This window comes from Uranotaenia lowii, chromosome 2 (assembly GCF_029784155.1).
Source record: "Uranotaenia lowii strain MFRU-FL chromosome 2, ASM2978415v1, whole genome shotgun sequence".
NCBI classification, from domain to species: domain Eukaryota; kingdom Metazoa; phylum Arthropoda; class Insecta; order Diptera; family Culicidae; genus Uranotaenia; species Uranotaenia lowii.
In genome coordinates, this window is record NC_073692.1 from 413,161,359 (window position 1) to 413,179,064 (window position 17,706).

The 17,706-nt window shown below is 38.0% G+C and overlaps 1 protein-coding gene across 1 annotated transcript; it reads right to left on the reverse strand.

The window, feature by feature from the left end:
- Positions 1-7,807: 7,807 nt before the first annotated feature.
- Positions 7,808-9,259, reverse strand: LOC129747301 (ornithine decarboxylase-like). The gene is made up of 2 exons (XM_055741445.1): positions 7,960-9,259; positions 7,808-7,899 (listed from the first exon to the last, which is right to left on the reverse strand). Exons 1-2 carry the CDS (start codon positions 9,180-9,182, stop codon positions 7,824-7,826), a joined length of 1,299 nt encoding a protein of 432 aa, XP_055597420.1. The 5' UTR covers positions 9,183-9,259; the 3' UTR covers positions 7,808-7,823.
- Positions 9,260-17,706: the final 8,447 nt, after the last annotated feature.

The following is a 17,706-nucleotide window of genomic DNA, read 5'->3' on the forward strand; positions in this document are numbered from 1 at the left end:
ACTCTCTTCAGGGTTTACACTGAACAACCAACTTTTTTGGTTGATTTGTTTTCTTCGTGCAATCGCGTAATCAAACTGAGGCAAAGAGTAGAATTGCACTGATGAGTTTCCAAAAACGATTTAGTCGAGTTATCACAACCTACATAACAAATTAAAAATTAAAGAAACATAAAGGTGAACCTCCTCATCCATTAACGAAACTTTATTAATTACAATATATTCTTATAAATATTCTTCGAAGTTTGATAGAAGGATCTTAAGGATCGTTTTTGAAAACACATAAGTGTATAAGGAACAAGACTAAAAAAAACAAGTTAATTGAAAGAAAATTCAAACATATTTTTTACTTTACTTTTAAACTTTTTATCACTGCCTCAAAGATAGAAATAGGAGTTTCCTCAAGAAAAATCTAGGAGCATAGGAGGTGTAGGAAAACTCGATCGCACCATTCACCAAAATGGATCCTGATCTATAACCTTTCCCCTACTAACAAAACCCTTTCCTTGGATATTTAAATATAGATTCGCAGACGTATAGACGGTTTCTATGGTTGGTGATATTGACTTACCTTTTTTTCTGAGTTTTTCTTAGTCTGAGTTAGTCTTTGGAATATTTAGGGGCAAAAGGTTGTTGATTGATCCTAGAAAGTATCCTACTAACAATCCTTCCTTCATTTCTCATTGACTACTTGGACGTGGCCGGCGCCGTTATTGTTCATTTTCAAAGGGAGAGCATATATTTTGTGCATTGTGAATGAAATGCTAAACCCAAGCACCGTTCTTTTGGCCCTTGCACAAAACTGATGGCCTCGATCAATCACGGAGTAGCAACCATTGGCGAGGTAGAACTTGTGCTGCTTAGCCACGCCAGCGATCAAGGAATTTGAAGTGCGTAAGTTGAACAAAGTCTAATATAATGTGTTATCTGAAGTTTCATTTGAATGATCATATCTGAGCACTTCAAGTTCAATGATTTCAGGTGGATATGAGTAGTCAACTAAGCTAAGCTAAGCTAAGTAATGTAATACCCTTCCAGTGGGGAGATAACATGAAGAAGGAAGATTTTTTCACAATTTTTTACATAACTCGAAAACTATTTAACCAAATGGAACCGAATTTGGCATGGGTGAGTATCTGAATACGAGATACACTTCTATGAATGTTCGAAACCCTCCTTTTTTTACATTGGGAAAATAGAAAAAGAGAAATGGAGTTTCAAGGATTATTCAAACGAATGAAATCAAATTTGGCATGGGAAAGTACGAAATATGTGTTTATAATTTTCATAAACATTTCCGCCTTGCACAGAGGAAAGGGGCTTGAACTTATCAACTTATCAGCCAAAGGAACCAAATTTGATATTATTTAGAAGTTTTATGAGTACGAAAAAAGGGTATGATTAATTATTAGAAACGCCTACCTCCTTCAAGTAGTAGGGAGGGGAAGAGGAAAGGAAGGGGGCTCCCATACAAGTTTTTTGGCATAAATTGACAACAAAAGGAACCATCTTTTATAATAGATGTTGTTTGTGTACGATTAATTTGAAACCATGCCTTATTCAGTACAGAGTCGGAAAAGCCCAAAATATATTATTTTGATTAACTCGGAAAGTTATCAAACCAGTGGCGCCAAATGAAATATATGACGAAATTTTGATACCATTTTATGGTAGTTTGAGAGCTCTCTTTATTTTGGAAGATGGAAAGAGTGGATAATCCATATCATTTAAACATACATTTTGGCATAATACAAAAACACAAGATCGTCATCGGAGATTTTAACGCTCAGGTCGGCCAGGAGGAGGAATTTAAACCGACAATTGGAAGGTTCAGTGCGCACCAGCTGACCAACGAAAACGGCCTCAGACTGATAGATTTCGCCGCCTCCAAACGAATGGCCATACGTAGTATCTTTTTCCAGCACAGCCTTCCACACAAGTACACCTGGAGATCACCGTACCAAACGCAATCACAGATCGACCACGTTTTGATTGACAGCCGGAACTTCTCGGACATCATCGACGTCAGATCCTGTCGAGGCGCCAACATCGAGTCAGACCACTATCTGGTGATGGTGAAGATGCGCCCAAAACTCTCCGTAGTGAACAACACGCGAAACCGGCGCCCGCCTCGGTTACATATCGCGCGACTGAAGCAACCTGAGGTCGCGGTAGACTACGCGCAATCGGTCGAAGCAGCGCTGCCGGCAGAGGGCGAGCATGATGAAGCCCCTCTCGAGGACTGTTGGGATACCATCAAGACAACCGTCAACAGTGCTGCGGAGAACGTCATCGGTTATGTGGAGCGAACTTGACGAAACGACTGGTTCGATGAGGAGTGTAGGAGGGTGATGGACGAAGAGAATGCCGCGCGGGCGGCAGTAGTGCAAAGAGGCACCCGTCGAAATGTGGAAAATCAACGACAGCGGAAGAGGCAGCGAGTCCGAATTTTCCAGGAGAAAAAGCGCCGCCTGGAGGAAGAGGAGCTCGAGGAGCTGGAGCAGCTGCATCGTTCCCAAGAAACACGAAACTTCTATTAGAAACTCAACGCATCCCGCAAAGGCTTCGTGCCGCAAGCCGAAATGTGCCAGGATAAGGACGGAGGCATCCTGACGGACAATCGTGAGGTGATCAAAAGGTGGAAGCAGCACTTCGATGAACACCTGAACGGCGCACATGCAAGAGATCAAGACGGTGGGGGAAGGTACATCGCCGGCGTAGCCAACGACGAAGACGAGCCACTCCCAACGATGAGTGAAGTTAAGGAAGCCATTCGCCAGCTGAATAGAAACAAGTCGGCTGGGAAGGATGGCATCGCAGCTGAACTCATCAAAATGGGCCCGGACAGGTTGGCCGATTGCCTACACCGGTTGATAATCCGGATCTGGGACATAGTTCAGGTACCGGAGGAGTGGAAGAAGGGGGTAATATGCCCCATCTACAAGAAGGGCGACAAATTGGACTGTGAGAACTACCGAGCGATCACTGTCCTCAATGCCACCTACAAAGTGTTGTCCCGAATCCTACTCCGCCGCCTAACGCCACAAGCAAACAGATTCGTGGGAAGTCATCAGGCCGGCTTCATGGAGGGACGGTCTACGACGGACCAGATATTCACATTACGGCAAATCCTCAAAAAATGCCGTGAACACCAAGTCCCTACGCACCATCTATTCATCGACTTCAAAGCCGCATACGACACGATCGACCGTAACGAGCTATGGAAAATCATGGACGAGAACGGCTTTTCCGGGAAGCTGATCAGACTGATCAAGGCGACGATGGATGGAACGCAGTGCTGTGTGCGGATTTCGGGTGAATTGTCGAGTTCATTCGAATCGCGCAGGGGGCTTCGACAAGGTGATGGTCTATCCTGCATGATGTTCAACGTGGCGCTAGAAGGTGTTATTCGACGAGCGGTGGGCGAAATGCGGGGCACGATTTTCAACAGATCCAGTCAACTTATCTGCCTTGCCGATGACATCGATATAGTCGGCAGGTCATCGAATCCGGTAGGAACAAGACGAGCGGGGGCGCAACGAACGAGGTGGTTATACCAAGTGGAGCGTGATCTGGCGAACGTGGGGTGCCCGAGGAACTGGAGAACGGTTGCCATGGACCGAGTGAATTTTAGGAATTATGTTCGTCAAGTTATGTCGTGAGACGGAATACTATGTAAATAAATAAATAACAAAAACACATTGTACTTATAAAAATAAAATTTCAGATCTTGGAAAACATGTTTAAAAATCAAGTTTTACTGAATAAGATAAGCAAATCTTTGTAATGCAATTTGGAACTTCAGCTTCAGTTCTGATTCTAAAATATTGAAATAGATTTAAAAAAAGGTCTACCAAAGTATTCAAAATTTTAATATTTTTTACAAGTTTCTTTTGGTGTAGCAAAGCACTCCGGGTCAGCTAGTATAGATATTAAATCATTGAAAAAAAAAGATCTATGAACATATAAAATAACCAGCTGTGGTCTAAAAAACAAAAGCACTTATATTATTTCTATATGGGCTCTCCATCTATCTGAATTCATATCAATCAAAAGATTTTCAATACGACTTCAACCAAATGAGTTATCTTTGATGTAAAACACTCATGTTTTAAGGACTTTTGGACTTCAAGGTCGTTTTCTGAAGACCACGAAAATCAAATTTCTTAAAAACATCTAAGCATGATAGCAGACATTTTAAAAATTGGTTAAATGGTACAGTTTATTAAAATCGGTTCAGTAGTATTGATTTTAGAACCCAAAAACAATAATCTACACCCAAAATTCAGCCTCTATGCCAATGGCGTGTAGTCAATTACATAGCATCATTGGTACAAGAAGATAACGTGACCGGTGCTGATTCGATTTGCTCCCACTGGCATTAATCTCCCAAGTTAACCGAATTGCGTATGTCTGAAGGAACTAAATAAAAACGTTTGCACGTCCCTCCCTATCGCATCACAAGACGAAGAAGGATGGAAATAAATACCGGCCAACACCAGGCAGCCAGCAAACCGAGCACTGTGCGTGTAAATGTAGCAAAAGCAACAACAAAAACATTCCTTCAATTCACCGGCAAACAATCACCGGCCAAGCTGCCCGGCTTTAGCAGCTGTGTATATGTAGCGTGTGTATGTAATAGCAGGCAGTAAGCAAACACAGTTCTCATTCAATGGGTTTCCCGTTTCCTTCACTCCCGTTCCCTTTCCATCAAAAGTCAAAGGAATGCATTGAAAGGAGGCCAAACGCCGGGAAGCCGCCGTTGTGCGTTTTTTTGTGATTGATCGGTGACAGAAACCCTATGACAAATATCCCTCGTCCTGCATGAAGCTCAAATAGTACACTGGTTAAGATGTCAGACTGGTAAGACGATTTGAATGGTGATTTGAGTTCGAATCTCCCCACGGCGCTGTGGTTATTATTTTTTATTTTCTTGTTTCTGGGATGGATTATCCAATAGGAACGAAATCCCATAAAATGTTTTTCTTGTTTCGCTTGAATGTAGTGGTCATGCATAATTTTGGTTGGAAGCCGAGTCCTTATGCCAGTTACGGTTTTTCAAACATACCGTCTTCGCAGTCTTCGGCACAGTGCACATTTCAGAGCATTATCGGCACAGAGATTTGCTAAAAAGGCATTGGATTTCTGTTACCTCTTCTATGGGTGTATATGACCCTATTCAGCTAATTGTCCTTTTTTTGCTGGGTGACTCTGGTAACCCTATTTGAAAAAAATAAGGGTTGTAGAGCTCCTCATTTTAAGAAAAGTCAGAAAATTTCATGCCAAGAAAAAGCCGATATTTTTGGCGCGCATCATTGCCATGTTGTTACTGGGCCTTTTTTCTCTACAGTGCGGCCCATGATGATTTGTTTATTCCAGAACACGATTCAAGCCACTTCGTTTTCTTTAGAGAGTGTAGAAAACAAGTTCAGGATTCGAAACCAATCATTTGAACTTTGAAAATCATTTATCAAATAATAATTTAACACATCATCAAGCTGAAAATCATGTGACATGCGTTTACTACTCACGATAGTCAACAGAATAAGAAAAAAAAATAATCTAGGACCTATTATCCAATACTGTATTACTTATCATTTTGAGTTGATTATAAAAAAAAATACTCGTTTATGTCATGAAAAGTTTTATGCAGATAAGAAATATTCTTCAAAAAACCAATTTCAACCTCAATTTTATTTTGTGTTTCTGGTTCCTCTAAATATTAAATTCCACATTCAAAAGGGTTTTGTAAATAACACGAGGTCACCAAATTCATATTTATCCAGGGTGCAAAGAATTAAAAATCTAACTTTGATTAATTTTGATGTCCTGAATACAAATATGAAATAAGTTTTTTTTCCTATAAGCTTTTGATTTATAAATAACTTTTGAAAAAAAGGTTGAAAATCATCAAAGAACACACTTTTTTAAACTGCGAAGCATAACAACAAATATTTTTGACTTCTGCGAAAAAAAACTATCCGGTCCAGCCTGGTTGCTCAGATTTCATTCGAAAAAAACCCTGAATTTTTTCACCTTATACGAAAAATCGACCATAAAAAACTAATTGTGTTATATATTTTAATACTGTATGCGTCCAAAACGAAATTTTCTTAGTAAGTCTTTAAAAGGTTTTTTGGAAACCTCAAATTCGATTCAAAATCTGCTAATAAATGTAGATGGAACAAGTTTTTTTTCTAGGCAAAATTTTTTCATTTGTTTGGATGCGTGTCGCTATTGAGCCTACCCCAATTCTCAAGAAACTCCCGGGTTTTGATCAAATTTTCCCGGATATTGCCCGAATTTTGATTGATAATTTCGAAATCAAATGCCAGGAATTTGCCAGGTTTTAAAATAATATAGCCCGGATATGTGCTGAAAAAATTCTACCGAATTAAATTTAACGAATCTTCAAAGAAGTTCAATTTAAGTTCAATTTTTGGATTCTAATATTTGTTCGAAAACACTCACTGAAGAAGATAGTAAGTTGCTATCGAAATTCCGTATCTAAGTTTTACTCATACCGTGATTGGATTAAAGGGAATATTTCAATTAGTTTGATTTAGAATTTCGGATATTCTTAAAGCCAAAGCCATGAATGTTTTTGAAATTTTCTTAAGTGATGTCGAAGAAAACTTTTAATAATTTTTTTCAATTTCAAAAAAAATGTAAAATTCAACTTTTCTAAATCATTATATTCTGAAACAAGAACATCAAGGAAAAATATAATTGATTGATTGAATGGAGGGTAATGAACTAATTCAGAATCAGATTGTGTATTTCATTTGGGTTAATAAGTTGCATATGTCTAGGAATAAAAACCCTTTTGGATTGACCTTTAGAAGAAAAAAAACCTTTTTTCGATAGAAAAGATGAAATATAAACCCCGTCTAAAAGCGGGCTTGGAAAAGAACGACAACAAATCGAAAAATATACATAATATTTAACGTCCTGAAAGTTTTAATATTTCGTAAATTGTGGAATAATGTAAAAATTAGTCTATTTTAATATGTTTAAAAATTAAAGCAAATTGGTTGAAGTGTGATAAACAACAACCGAAAAAGTACTGAATGTCAAGTTTCTTGCCCCTGTAGTTATGCAACGCTTGCAAAAATTGTCCAAAATTTTTCTTCATCTATAAAGTTTTTTATAGAACAAAAGTTGTTTGTAGTCAAAAAACAAAGCTTTTGTGATCTTTTCAGCGTTAAAAAAAGATTTAGAGTCTTAATATTTTATCATTTTAAACAATATTTTAAATAATCAAATGTGTTTCTTTCAAATTGTTTTTATCTGTGTTCTACCGTTTTACCTGAACTTAAGTTGTCCTTCTTACCCAATTTAAAAAAAACTTATGACTGGAGATCCTCGATCGAAACCCACTGGTTTTCACCCAGTTACCTAGGACATTCTACGGAAAACTTCTGCGAACGAATTTTCATCACCAGATAAGCGCAAAATAATCTTATTCGCGCTAATAATTTAATTTTTATAAAAATGTCCGTCTCACCTAACTTTCCCCTAAATGTTCTAGACGAACTGAAAAATATAAAACCAGTTCTGTTTTCGTCAGCTATTATGTCCAAATGACTTCGATAGATCTGTTTTATCATTCAATTTATGACGGTCGCCATAGAAGAAAAAAAGTAACTTTTTTGAATATATAAGCATTCTGTGAAAATCCGAAAATCCACGAACACGAAAATTTCCTGAGTCACATGATGAAAAATCATCTCCATTAGACACTGACACACAATAATTAATCATCCATTAATTAGCAGAAGATTTAAAAAGTAAATGATTCACGAACAAGTTATTTTGTTTGCCATTTATTGAAACAGTTTTTGCAACAGAGCAAGAGATTTCGATTCCGATTTAAGCGCGTCCAAATCGGCCAACGTTTTCCTGGAAAAAGATTATAGCTTTAATTTTTAAGTTTCACTGGAGATGAAAAAAACTATTTACCATGTATCCTTCCGAACGAAAACTCTTATACTGGGCAGCGGAAACCCGTTGAAACTGGTAGACAGAGTGCTTCCGTAGGCCCCGATATTCTCGAAAAGGACAAAATCCCCGATGAAATGCTCCGGAAAGTCAACATTTTCACAGATGATATCCGTCGAATCGCAGGTGGGACCCCAAATGGTAGTTTTGAGAATTCGTTGAGTTGATTTAACCTCGACCAGAGCCGGAACCACACGATCCACGTCCTGCAAGGCTCTAAGGCTGATCCAATCGAAGAGGCTTCCAAAAACTCCGTCATTGAGGTAGTACATAACGTGGGAGATTTGCGAGCGATCGGTGGGATCTCTGATGAGCTTTTTTCCATGGATTGTAGTCAGTGCATAAACTGCTGATCCCACGTAGTAACGTCCGGGTTCCGCAATGATATGAACTCCGAGTTCTTCCGGAAAATATTCGTTCAGCGCTCGATTGATCGCGGTAGCAAAGCCATCGATAGGCTTTTGCTTGTCTCCCGGAAATCCACCTCCGATATCCAGGAAGGAAAAATCGTAGCCCACACCCTTGGCAAACTCAAACAGGGATCGAGCAATTCCAATCGCCTTGTAGAAGCATTCAGCATCCAAAGCTCCACAACCCACGTGAAAACTGATTCCGATTACATTTAGGTCCATTTCCTTGGCTTTCTGGATCAACTCAAGTCCATCACCGAAAGGGTCACAGCCAAATTTTTTCCCCAAACAAATCAAAACATTTTCCGAATCGTGGCGGATTCTCAGCACCAGTTTGGCTTCCGGATAGTATTTCTTCACCTTTTCCAGCTCTTCCTCATTGTCGAAAGTCATTTTCTGGACTCCATTTTCCCGGGCGTAGATCAAAGATTCCCTCGATTTGATCGGATGAGCGAAAATAATCCGATCCGGTTCAACTCCTAGCTTAAGGATTTGCTCCAGTTCGGCCTTCGAGGCACAATCGAATCCAGTCCCAAGGGTTGCCAACGTCTTCAAAATGGCTTCATCATCGTTGCACTTGACCGCATAAAACGGACTCACGCGTGGCATCCGACTCAACCAATTCAAATGCTTGCGCACCAAATCATCCAAATCCAGAAGGTGAAACGGATTCTCGCTCCCTTCCGATGACATAATATCCCGAATCACATCCTCCAACTGAACGTCGTTGTCCAGAACGTGGAAAGCCCTCAAATTCTGTCCCGCGGCCGACATTTCCGTTGCACTTGTCTCGATTAAACGTGCGCCAAACGACTGACCGATTCGATCAACTCCTGGTGGCTTTTGAATGGAGCCGCTCTCTGAATTTATAGTTCATTCTAACCTAATCGTTCTGGATTACATTTTTTTCCTCTATTCCTGACTGCCTCCAATGAATAAATGGACCGACAACAGCTACTACCAATTATCCCTTGCACAACATACTTGAACTTCTAATTATCTTATCTGAGTTTGATTTATTTTTTTCTTGTTTCGAATGTTTACAAATCTCTTCGACAAGACTCTCTCATGTCCTCTTTTTAAGTACCGCTGCTTTACTCGACTACCAGGAGCACTTAACAATGCATCGCTTAACAATTCGTGAATGGTTTTGTTTACTTGCTCTTTAATACGTTTAGAGGCCAACAAATGATACAAGTACCATTCCAATTTCAAATTAATAGTTTTCGAAACGCGTTGATATTGTATAAAAAAAACAGGAATTTACTTTGTTGATCGATAGGAAAACTTTGTCGCTCCTAGGTACTTTTCCAGTGATGAGCGACTCAATCAACTGAACCCTTCCGAAAACATTCCCGATAAGTGGCTACCGTGTAAGGCATAAAAAATCCGAACGATCATTAAGAAAGATGACGTCATAAGCCGATCGCCACAACTTTTTTTTTTTATCAGTGATAATACTATAGCCTTGGCACTAACCAGGTTTGAAAGATGGAAAATAACCAAAGATGACAGATAGAAATCAAATTAGTGAACGATGCGGGTGCTCGAGTTAATTGACCTGCTTGTTACCGATTTGCGCAAACCGGCTTCTATCGTCGAAGCTAGGGAGGCGCGTATGAGTATCAATACAAGATAGAGATGATTGGTTGTTTAATCTTGACAACAATGTTTAAATATATGCACAAAATGATTAAATATTATTAGGTGCAAATGTTATCAATCTGAGCAGGTTGTACCATTTTTTTAGATAAAAGTACCTACTGTGAAACCTGTCCACTAATTAGGCAAAAACAGCGTATAACGTCTCGATTTTCTTCTGAAGTCGAAGCGGAAAAAAACCGACAAAGCTTTGAAAATCAAACAGCCACTGATTTTAATCAGAACTGAATCCCAATTCTTGCTACAAGAAAGTGATAATTTTATCTCGCGAGTTAACTATAGGCCAGGCCGTTAACTTCCGAGATCGTCGCAAATTCGAAATACTTATTGCGCGGCGCGTATTTCTGAGCAGATAATATGGGTGAAAATATTTGAAGACAGCAGAAAAACTTCCTTACAAGATTATTCAATTCGCAGCTAACTTGAACGAACGTCTTTCAACCTCAAGTACCAGATCGTTAAGAGACTTTTTTTTTCTGCGTTTTAGTCCCAAGAAAACTCCATTTCCCAACTTCCCAAAGGAAACTCTCCATTGCACAGTGGTGCAGAACATCAATCTAGCTACGAAATTAATAGCGCCCAGGGATAAAGAGATAGACACTTGATGTCTTCAGCAACATTGTTCAATTTTACATGGAGCATATTCTAGTATCAAAATTTTTGCCAAGGGGTCCACCGATAGCAAGATAAAAATGCTAACTTTTTTTGTTTTTCAAATTAGGGCTTTGATGTCCGACAAAGTTGTTTATCTGATCAAAATACGTAAGTTTGTTGAATACGTCAAAGTCCTATCACGTCACCCTCAGGAGTTACAGTCAAAGTAAAAAAAAATCTCATGTAAAAACAGTTTTTTGAACCTGAAACGTTGTAAATAGAATGGATAAAAAGGTTCGCTGTCTTTGAAACAAAGTTGTAACAAGACAATTGTGTCATACATTATGATGGGTTTAAAAGTTGTTGAAGCTCTATAGAAAGCATTTAGTGTATTTTATTGGCAATTTTGGAAGGCTCCTCCATCGAAAAGTGCACATTTTCGCAACAACCCCTTTTTGTGATTATTTTTGATGATAAGCGGAACCATTTCCGTTTTAAATTAGCTGGGAAATCGGTGGAACTAGTAGAGATTTGACTGAATGAAAATACACTTTTTATATAAAAAATTCCTATTTACTTATAGAAAGTACGTTGAAAACATTTAATTTATTAATAAAGTGTTGCAGTTTTCTTTTATATATTTTGTTTCATTAAAAGACATTTAAATTCGATTTTTCAAATCATGGAACTTGGACAACAATAAACAAAGGACTTTGTTGATGATAGTTTCAGGGGGGTAGGCTAATATGATGATAGTTTAGCTCACTATTTTAATTCATTTTTGAAAAGCGCTAAATTGAAAATATACATCTGTTCAATGATAACAATAACTCCAAAATAATAAAAAAATTACATGTTTGAAAATTTTCTGCGATTCGAATGACGTGACTCACGAAATTTCACATTTTCGTCTCGACTCCAGAAAATGATTCAGGAAAGAAATTTGAGTATCGATGAGCTTTGAAGACAATTTGTGCAGCCGAAGGTGACGGTTTAATTATGGTCATGCAAAATGCTTACATTCTTGAATCAACCATATGTTTTCAGATAGTTTTTAAAACGCTTATAAAGCTTTTATTAAACAAATTAAATTAGTGGTTTTGAAAGAGTTATGAATGCTTTGTTTAATAAAACACCAACTTAGGAGTTTGCTCCAAGCTTCCTTTTGCATGTTTTATAATAGCACTCAGTGCCTGATTATTAATCCGCTATAAAGTTCTCGACCAAGATGTTAAAACAGGACACGCTCAGATAAGATAGCACATATTTGAATTGCAATTCCCATTTTACACATTTTCGATAAATTTTGTGTATTGGTTTTGAGTTAAAATAAAAAAACATCTTAGAAAACTTAAAAATACCGAAAGTGGAATGAATACTCTACAATACGAGTGTTGAGTGAAAGGGCCCAAATAGTAGGAAAAAAAATTGTTGCTTGACGTCATCATTAATTCAAGATGGCGGCTTCCGCTTTCATTTTCAAAGCTGTAAATAACTGAAAATATCATGACATCTTATCGCCTTATCAATATGGTTATTAGTGAAAGTAATAAACGAGTAATAGTCGAATTTCATTGTCCGTCGCTATATTAAATTCCAAGATGGCGGCTACCACTCAACTTGAAAATATTGTAAATGACATAAAACCCTCATGAGTAATAGTTATGTTGGTTCAGACCTTTTCGGATGGGTAAAGATAAACACCTTTGCTTGTTGACGACTTAAAGTAGAAGAGAAGTTTTATTTGGTTTCAGCATCAAATTACAATGTTTCCCGTGAATTTGAACAATATAGAAACACATGAAAGGAATGGTAACATTATAGCAGTGCTCAGATGGACACTATACTTTTAGGCGTTTTTCATTCTAGCCAGGGTGACCAATATCTTCGAGATTGAACAAGTTAAAAGAGAACACTCGCTAGAAACCAAATTTTGTTGTCTGACGTCGGGGTTACTGATAATCGCTTCGTTTGCTTCAAAATTTCCAATCGTTACCTACTCAACCACAGTAACGACGCTGTTAAGCATTGGCTCGTGAACGAATCAAAACATACAACATAAGAAAGCCGTCTTAGTGAACCATGTACTATGAATTTTCGTTCTGTTTGTGTTGCCTAATGTTCCTTATTGATTTTCTCCTTCCGATTTTTAGTCATTGTTTACTCGTTTGCGAGTTAATTCGACGCGAGTTGATGACGATGCTGTTGATTCATCAGTTTGTGTTTGGACTTCAAGCCGAGTAGTCGACTTTTCATTCTGTGACGTTGTCGTGAGCCGCGTGTAGCCTAGCTACTGTAAAAAATTGCTATTGTTCTCAACAATAGCATACCCAATCTGAGGAATGGCAGCTAAAATGGAGGAAGCGAGAACCAACACGCTTCGAATTTTTTTCGGACCCGGAAAATCTGAGCCGTCAGATCACGCCATATTTCAGTTCCTGCGTAAGAAGATGAATCTGGTTTCCGGGGATCTTCTAGCAATGTACAAGGAACCTAAAGAGCATTGTGTATATGTGAAGTTCCAATCCGAAACTCTGCTCAAGGACACGCTACATCGTTTGCCTTCATCGATGGAATTTTGTTATGATGAAAATAACTCGACAAATGTTACATTTTCTGTTGCGTCAACCATTTTCAAGTACGTTCGAGTGTTTAATCTTCCTCCGGAAATAGAAGATAGGGAGTTATCTGAAGTATTTTCGAAATTTGGCACCATACAACGTATGGTACGCGAAAAATATGCATCGGATACTGGATTTCCAATTTGGACATCTGTCAGAGGTATCCACATGGATATAAAAAAATAAGTTCCTTCGACGATACATGTACGCAACTTCCAAGCACGCGTTTATTACGATGGCCTATTGAATAAATGCTTCGTTTGTGGTAGTTCCGAGCACATGAAGGCTATCTGCCCTAAACGAGTGACAGCGAATTATCGATTAAATATTTACAGTGCGGTATAGCGACATTGTTGCTGGACCTAGTCGTGTGGCAGTTGCTGATGGTCAAAAAGATAGCATTGCTATGCCTAAGACTTTGTTCGAAATTGATGTAGGAGATCGGAAAGCTACGGAGAAAAATTCTGAAATTGTCGACGATTCGAAGCAGATAGAAAAAGAGGATGGGAACCGGGTTGGAGGAAAGGAGAATGCTCCAGAGAATCAGTACGAAGTTTTGGAAACGCCTGAAGAAACCGAAGGGTTCGATGGCGATGTGATGGCCGAGGAAGAGCAAGCTAACACGAAAACAATTTCGGAGCGGACAAAACGTGGTCGGATTGAAATAAAAGCTGATGGTAGAACTGAGTCCGAAACTTCTACAGAGTCGGAATCGGGAGCGGTGAAGATTGTACCTTCGGCTAGCATTTCGCTAGCTCAAAGTATGCTTACACGCGGTAGAGCAAAATCTAAGCAGCAAAGAAAACCAGCGATGGAAATGAAATGAATATGATGCGATAAAGGTTTTATCCTGAACTGTACACTTCGCGATCTGTACAAGTAGCGAACAAACTTGGTTCCTCTCAATCCATAACAAAATGTTGGTACGGTTGTCACTCGGAGATAACGAATACATGGTTAGACAACATATAGCTCTGATGAGTGAGTAACCTTCTTTGCTCGATGTGTACTCAAATCGCAAGCTGAAATGCTGCACGGAGAATGAGTGTCGATAACATTTTTGACTTGTGACAGTCGAAGATTCTGTTGGTCCTCTGACTGTCGGAATGACATTTTTGAATTTTTGATTCCGTGACTGTCATGGAAAAATTTAAAAAATGTCATGATGCGACACATGAATCGAAAGCTCTTGATCTGTACATGATGGGAATTTATGGGAAAAGTGGTTCGGAGCCATCTGGTCATGGCCACGGCCAATCTGGCCAGTTCCGGAACCCGAAAAATCAAAATGATCAGATTTTAACTTGCGACACATCAATTGAAAGCTTTTGCCCTGCAAATGATGGGAATTGATAGAAAAAGTGGTTCGGTGCCATCTGGTCCTGGCCAATGCCAATCTGGCCAGTTCCGGAATCCGAAAAATCAAAATGATCAGATTTTAACTTGCGACACATGAATAGAAAGCTCTTGATCTGTACATGATGGGAATTGATAGGAAAAGTGGTTCGAGGCCATCTGGTCCTGGCCACGGCCAATCTGGCCGGTTCCGGAATCCGTGGCCAGGACCAGATGGCTCCAAACAACTTTTCTTATCAATTCCCATCATTTGCAGGGCAAAAGCTTTCAATTGAAGTGTCGCAAGTTAAAATCTGATCGTTTTGATTTTTCAGATTCCGGAACCGGCCAGATTGGCCGTGGCCAGGACCAGATGGCTCCGAACTACTTTTCCCATAAATTCCCATCATGTACAGGGCAAGAGCTTTCTATTGATGTGTCGAAAGTTAAAATCTGATCATTTTGACAGTCGTTTTCGTACTGATGAATGTCGCTCTAGGCATCCCTGCTTATAAGTAAGAAAATCATGATCTTTGACGAAATGATTATGATAGGATCGCTTCTGTTCGTCAGATGTACATTTTCCGATAAACTCTTTATACCCAGTTGTGCACTTTGAGATCCACATCTTGTGGTCAGCGCACACTACAAGAGAAATATGGTAAGAAGGAGAGCGTAAAGTCTGAACCAACACGGATAGTCTTTAGATGGTGCTCTTTTGAGATACTCGTAACTCGTTTCTCACAGAGGTCTGTTTGCAATTTTGAGAGGAGTATGTGAGTGTCGTCGACAGGCAACGATGTCAATGCATCGTAGACGAGGTTTGTATGTATTCAATTATCGCTAGAAGCGATTTTTTTCCATCGCTGAAGAAAACATTGATAGGTTGTTTCATTTGACTCATTAGTTTTGAGTTTAATTGAGATGATTGAATTTGAAAATTTGTTTATGGTGAAGTTACCGTCAACTGGGGCAACATGCAACAATTTTCAACTTCAATGGCTTCTAAAATCTTAATGCTTACAGATAATCATACCTCTTGTACATCAAAAGTTTTAAGGTAGATGAGTCACCAAACTGACGTAGTCAGAAAAATTATTGGTTTCACCAGTTATTTTTAAATAAACAAAAACATGCGATTTTCACCCTACTAAGAAAAAGGGTTAGTTGCAACAAACTCTGCAATTTATGAAAAATCAAATGAAAACGATTAAAAATCCATAATTTTTGATACATTTGTGATGTCATAACGCATAAAGCACCAATTGCAGTAAATTTTGGTTTTGTTCGAATTAAATTTTTATTTTTTTCTGACAAAAATGTTTTTAAGAAAAAAGTGTTAATCGCTCTCTCAGAGCGTTGCAAATTGAGTATATTATAATTTTTCTCTCTTAATGCTGTTCCGACAATCGAATCGATGTACTCGAAACCGATCAACCCAATAATACAGGGTGGTTCATACGAATTGTAGATACTCCTAATTTATTACATATTCTATTCGCATTGATTCCAGAGTTAAAGTAATATATACGTATATATTACATATAAATATATAAAACCAATATTCTCTACAATAAAGTGGACCACAAATCATAACATACATTTATTTAAAAGAATTGAGTGATTGTTCGAAAAATATTTCCACATGATCAATGTTGGTATAGGATGAGGCAACCAGTATAAAGTTTGTAGGTGATATTATCAAGTCAATCCGTCATACTGGGTAAAGTTTTTTACGGCATCGAAAAACGTTAAAAATTGTACATTCATTGTTCGATTTTTCAAATTTTATATGAAAATCAAAAACTTAAAAAAAACTATCTTAGGATTCAAGAAACTATGTCATCATCATTTTGTAATCATTAAAAGATATCTTTATCTCATTACATTAAATTAAAAATTGAATCTGTGTGGTGTTATATAAATGTTGCATTCAACCCCGCTGTTACATGATGCCCCGTTTGACGGTACTTAAAATTCCATCGGAGAAAAACACAACTGTAGATTTAATTTAATTTAGATTATAGTCAAAATAAAATAAAATAAAATAAACTGAGAAAAAAAATGCTTTATTAGAGTTTTGGTCATGTTATATTATGAAAATTAATGCTTAAGTCCTAAAGAAATTTTGCTGACCATAATAAAGCTAAAATTGTTACTTGGGACGTCACTCGAGTCGCAGAATAAGCCCCAATGCCCTATCCAACGCAAGAAATATATTCGCGAGAAAAGTCTACCGTATGATTCTAAACATTTTTTTTTCTTTAAGTTTTGTGTGAAAAAAAACGTTTCATCATTCAAGTTTTTGTGTCAATTTATCCAAAAAAAAAACATCGAATACCATAATTTCTGGAATAAATGTTAGGATTTCCTTCGAAACTCAACGCACACCAAAAGTTGAAAAGGTTTAACGATTTTCAGGGGTATTCAAAATTCGTATTAAATCTATAATTGGAATATAATATTTTACTTCAATAAAATCTAATAATAAATGCTTTCGGCAGCAATTCAAACAAAAATCCCGAATATTGTTTTGGAAAATAATCAGATCTCCACGCATCAACCATAAAAACATGTTCAATCAGGCGCGAATCAGTCAAAGCAAGTGCTGAGCCGTCCCAAACATCCCAAATTTAAGCTTATTTTAAGTCATGTAAACTCAATATAAACATTTTGTCAAAAACATACAAAGAATGTTTTGCTCACGATCTCTTGAATGACTTCAAAAGAATTCTAAAATGTCATAAGATGGCTAAGATATGGCCGATTGAAATTTTCGTGATTTCAAGGGGGCGATCCCAAACTTTTGGCCGGCAGTGTATGTGGAGCAGCAGTTTCCGTTCGTGATGTGTACAGATCCCTGCAACGATACAAGATTTGTCTGAGTATCGTGTGACCAACATCTTTTAATTAAGTATTGGTGAATGTCATTTTTAAGCTTTTTTTCCCTCAGATTTAAGCTTTATGTGCCTTGAGAGCATAGGAGATGAAAGCTCAAATCTGAAGAAAAAAACTTAAATCTGAATAAAAAAGCCTTAATCTGAGAGATGTGCTCCACACAGATTGTATATCGTTGTCGCGATCTT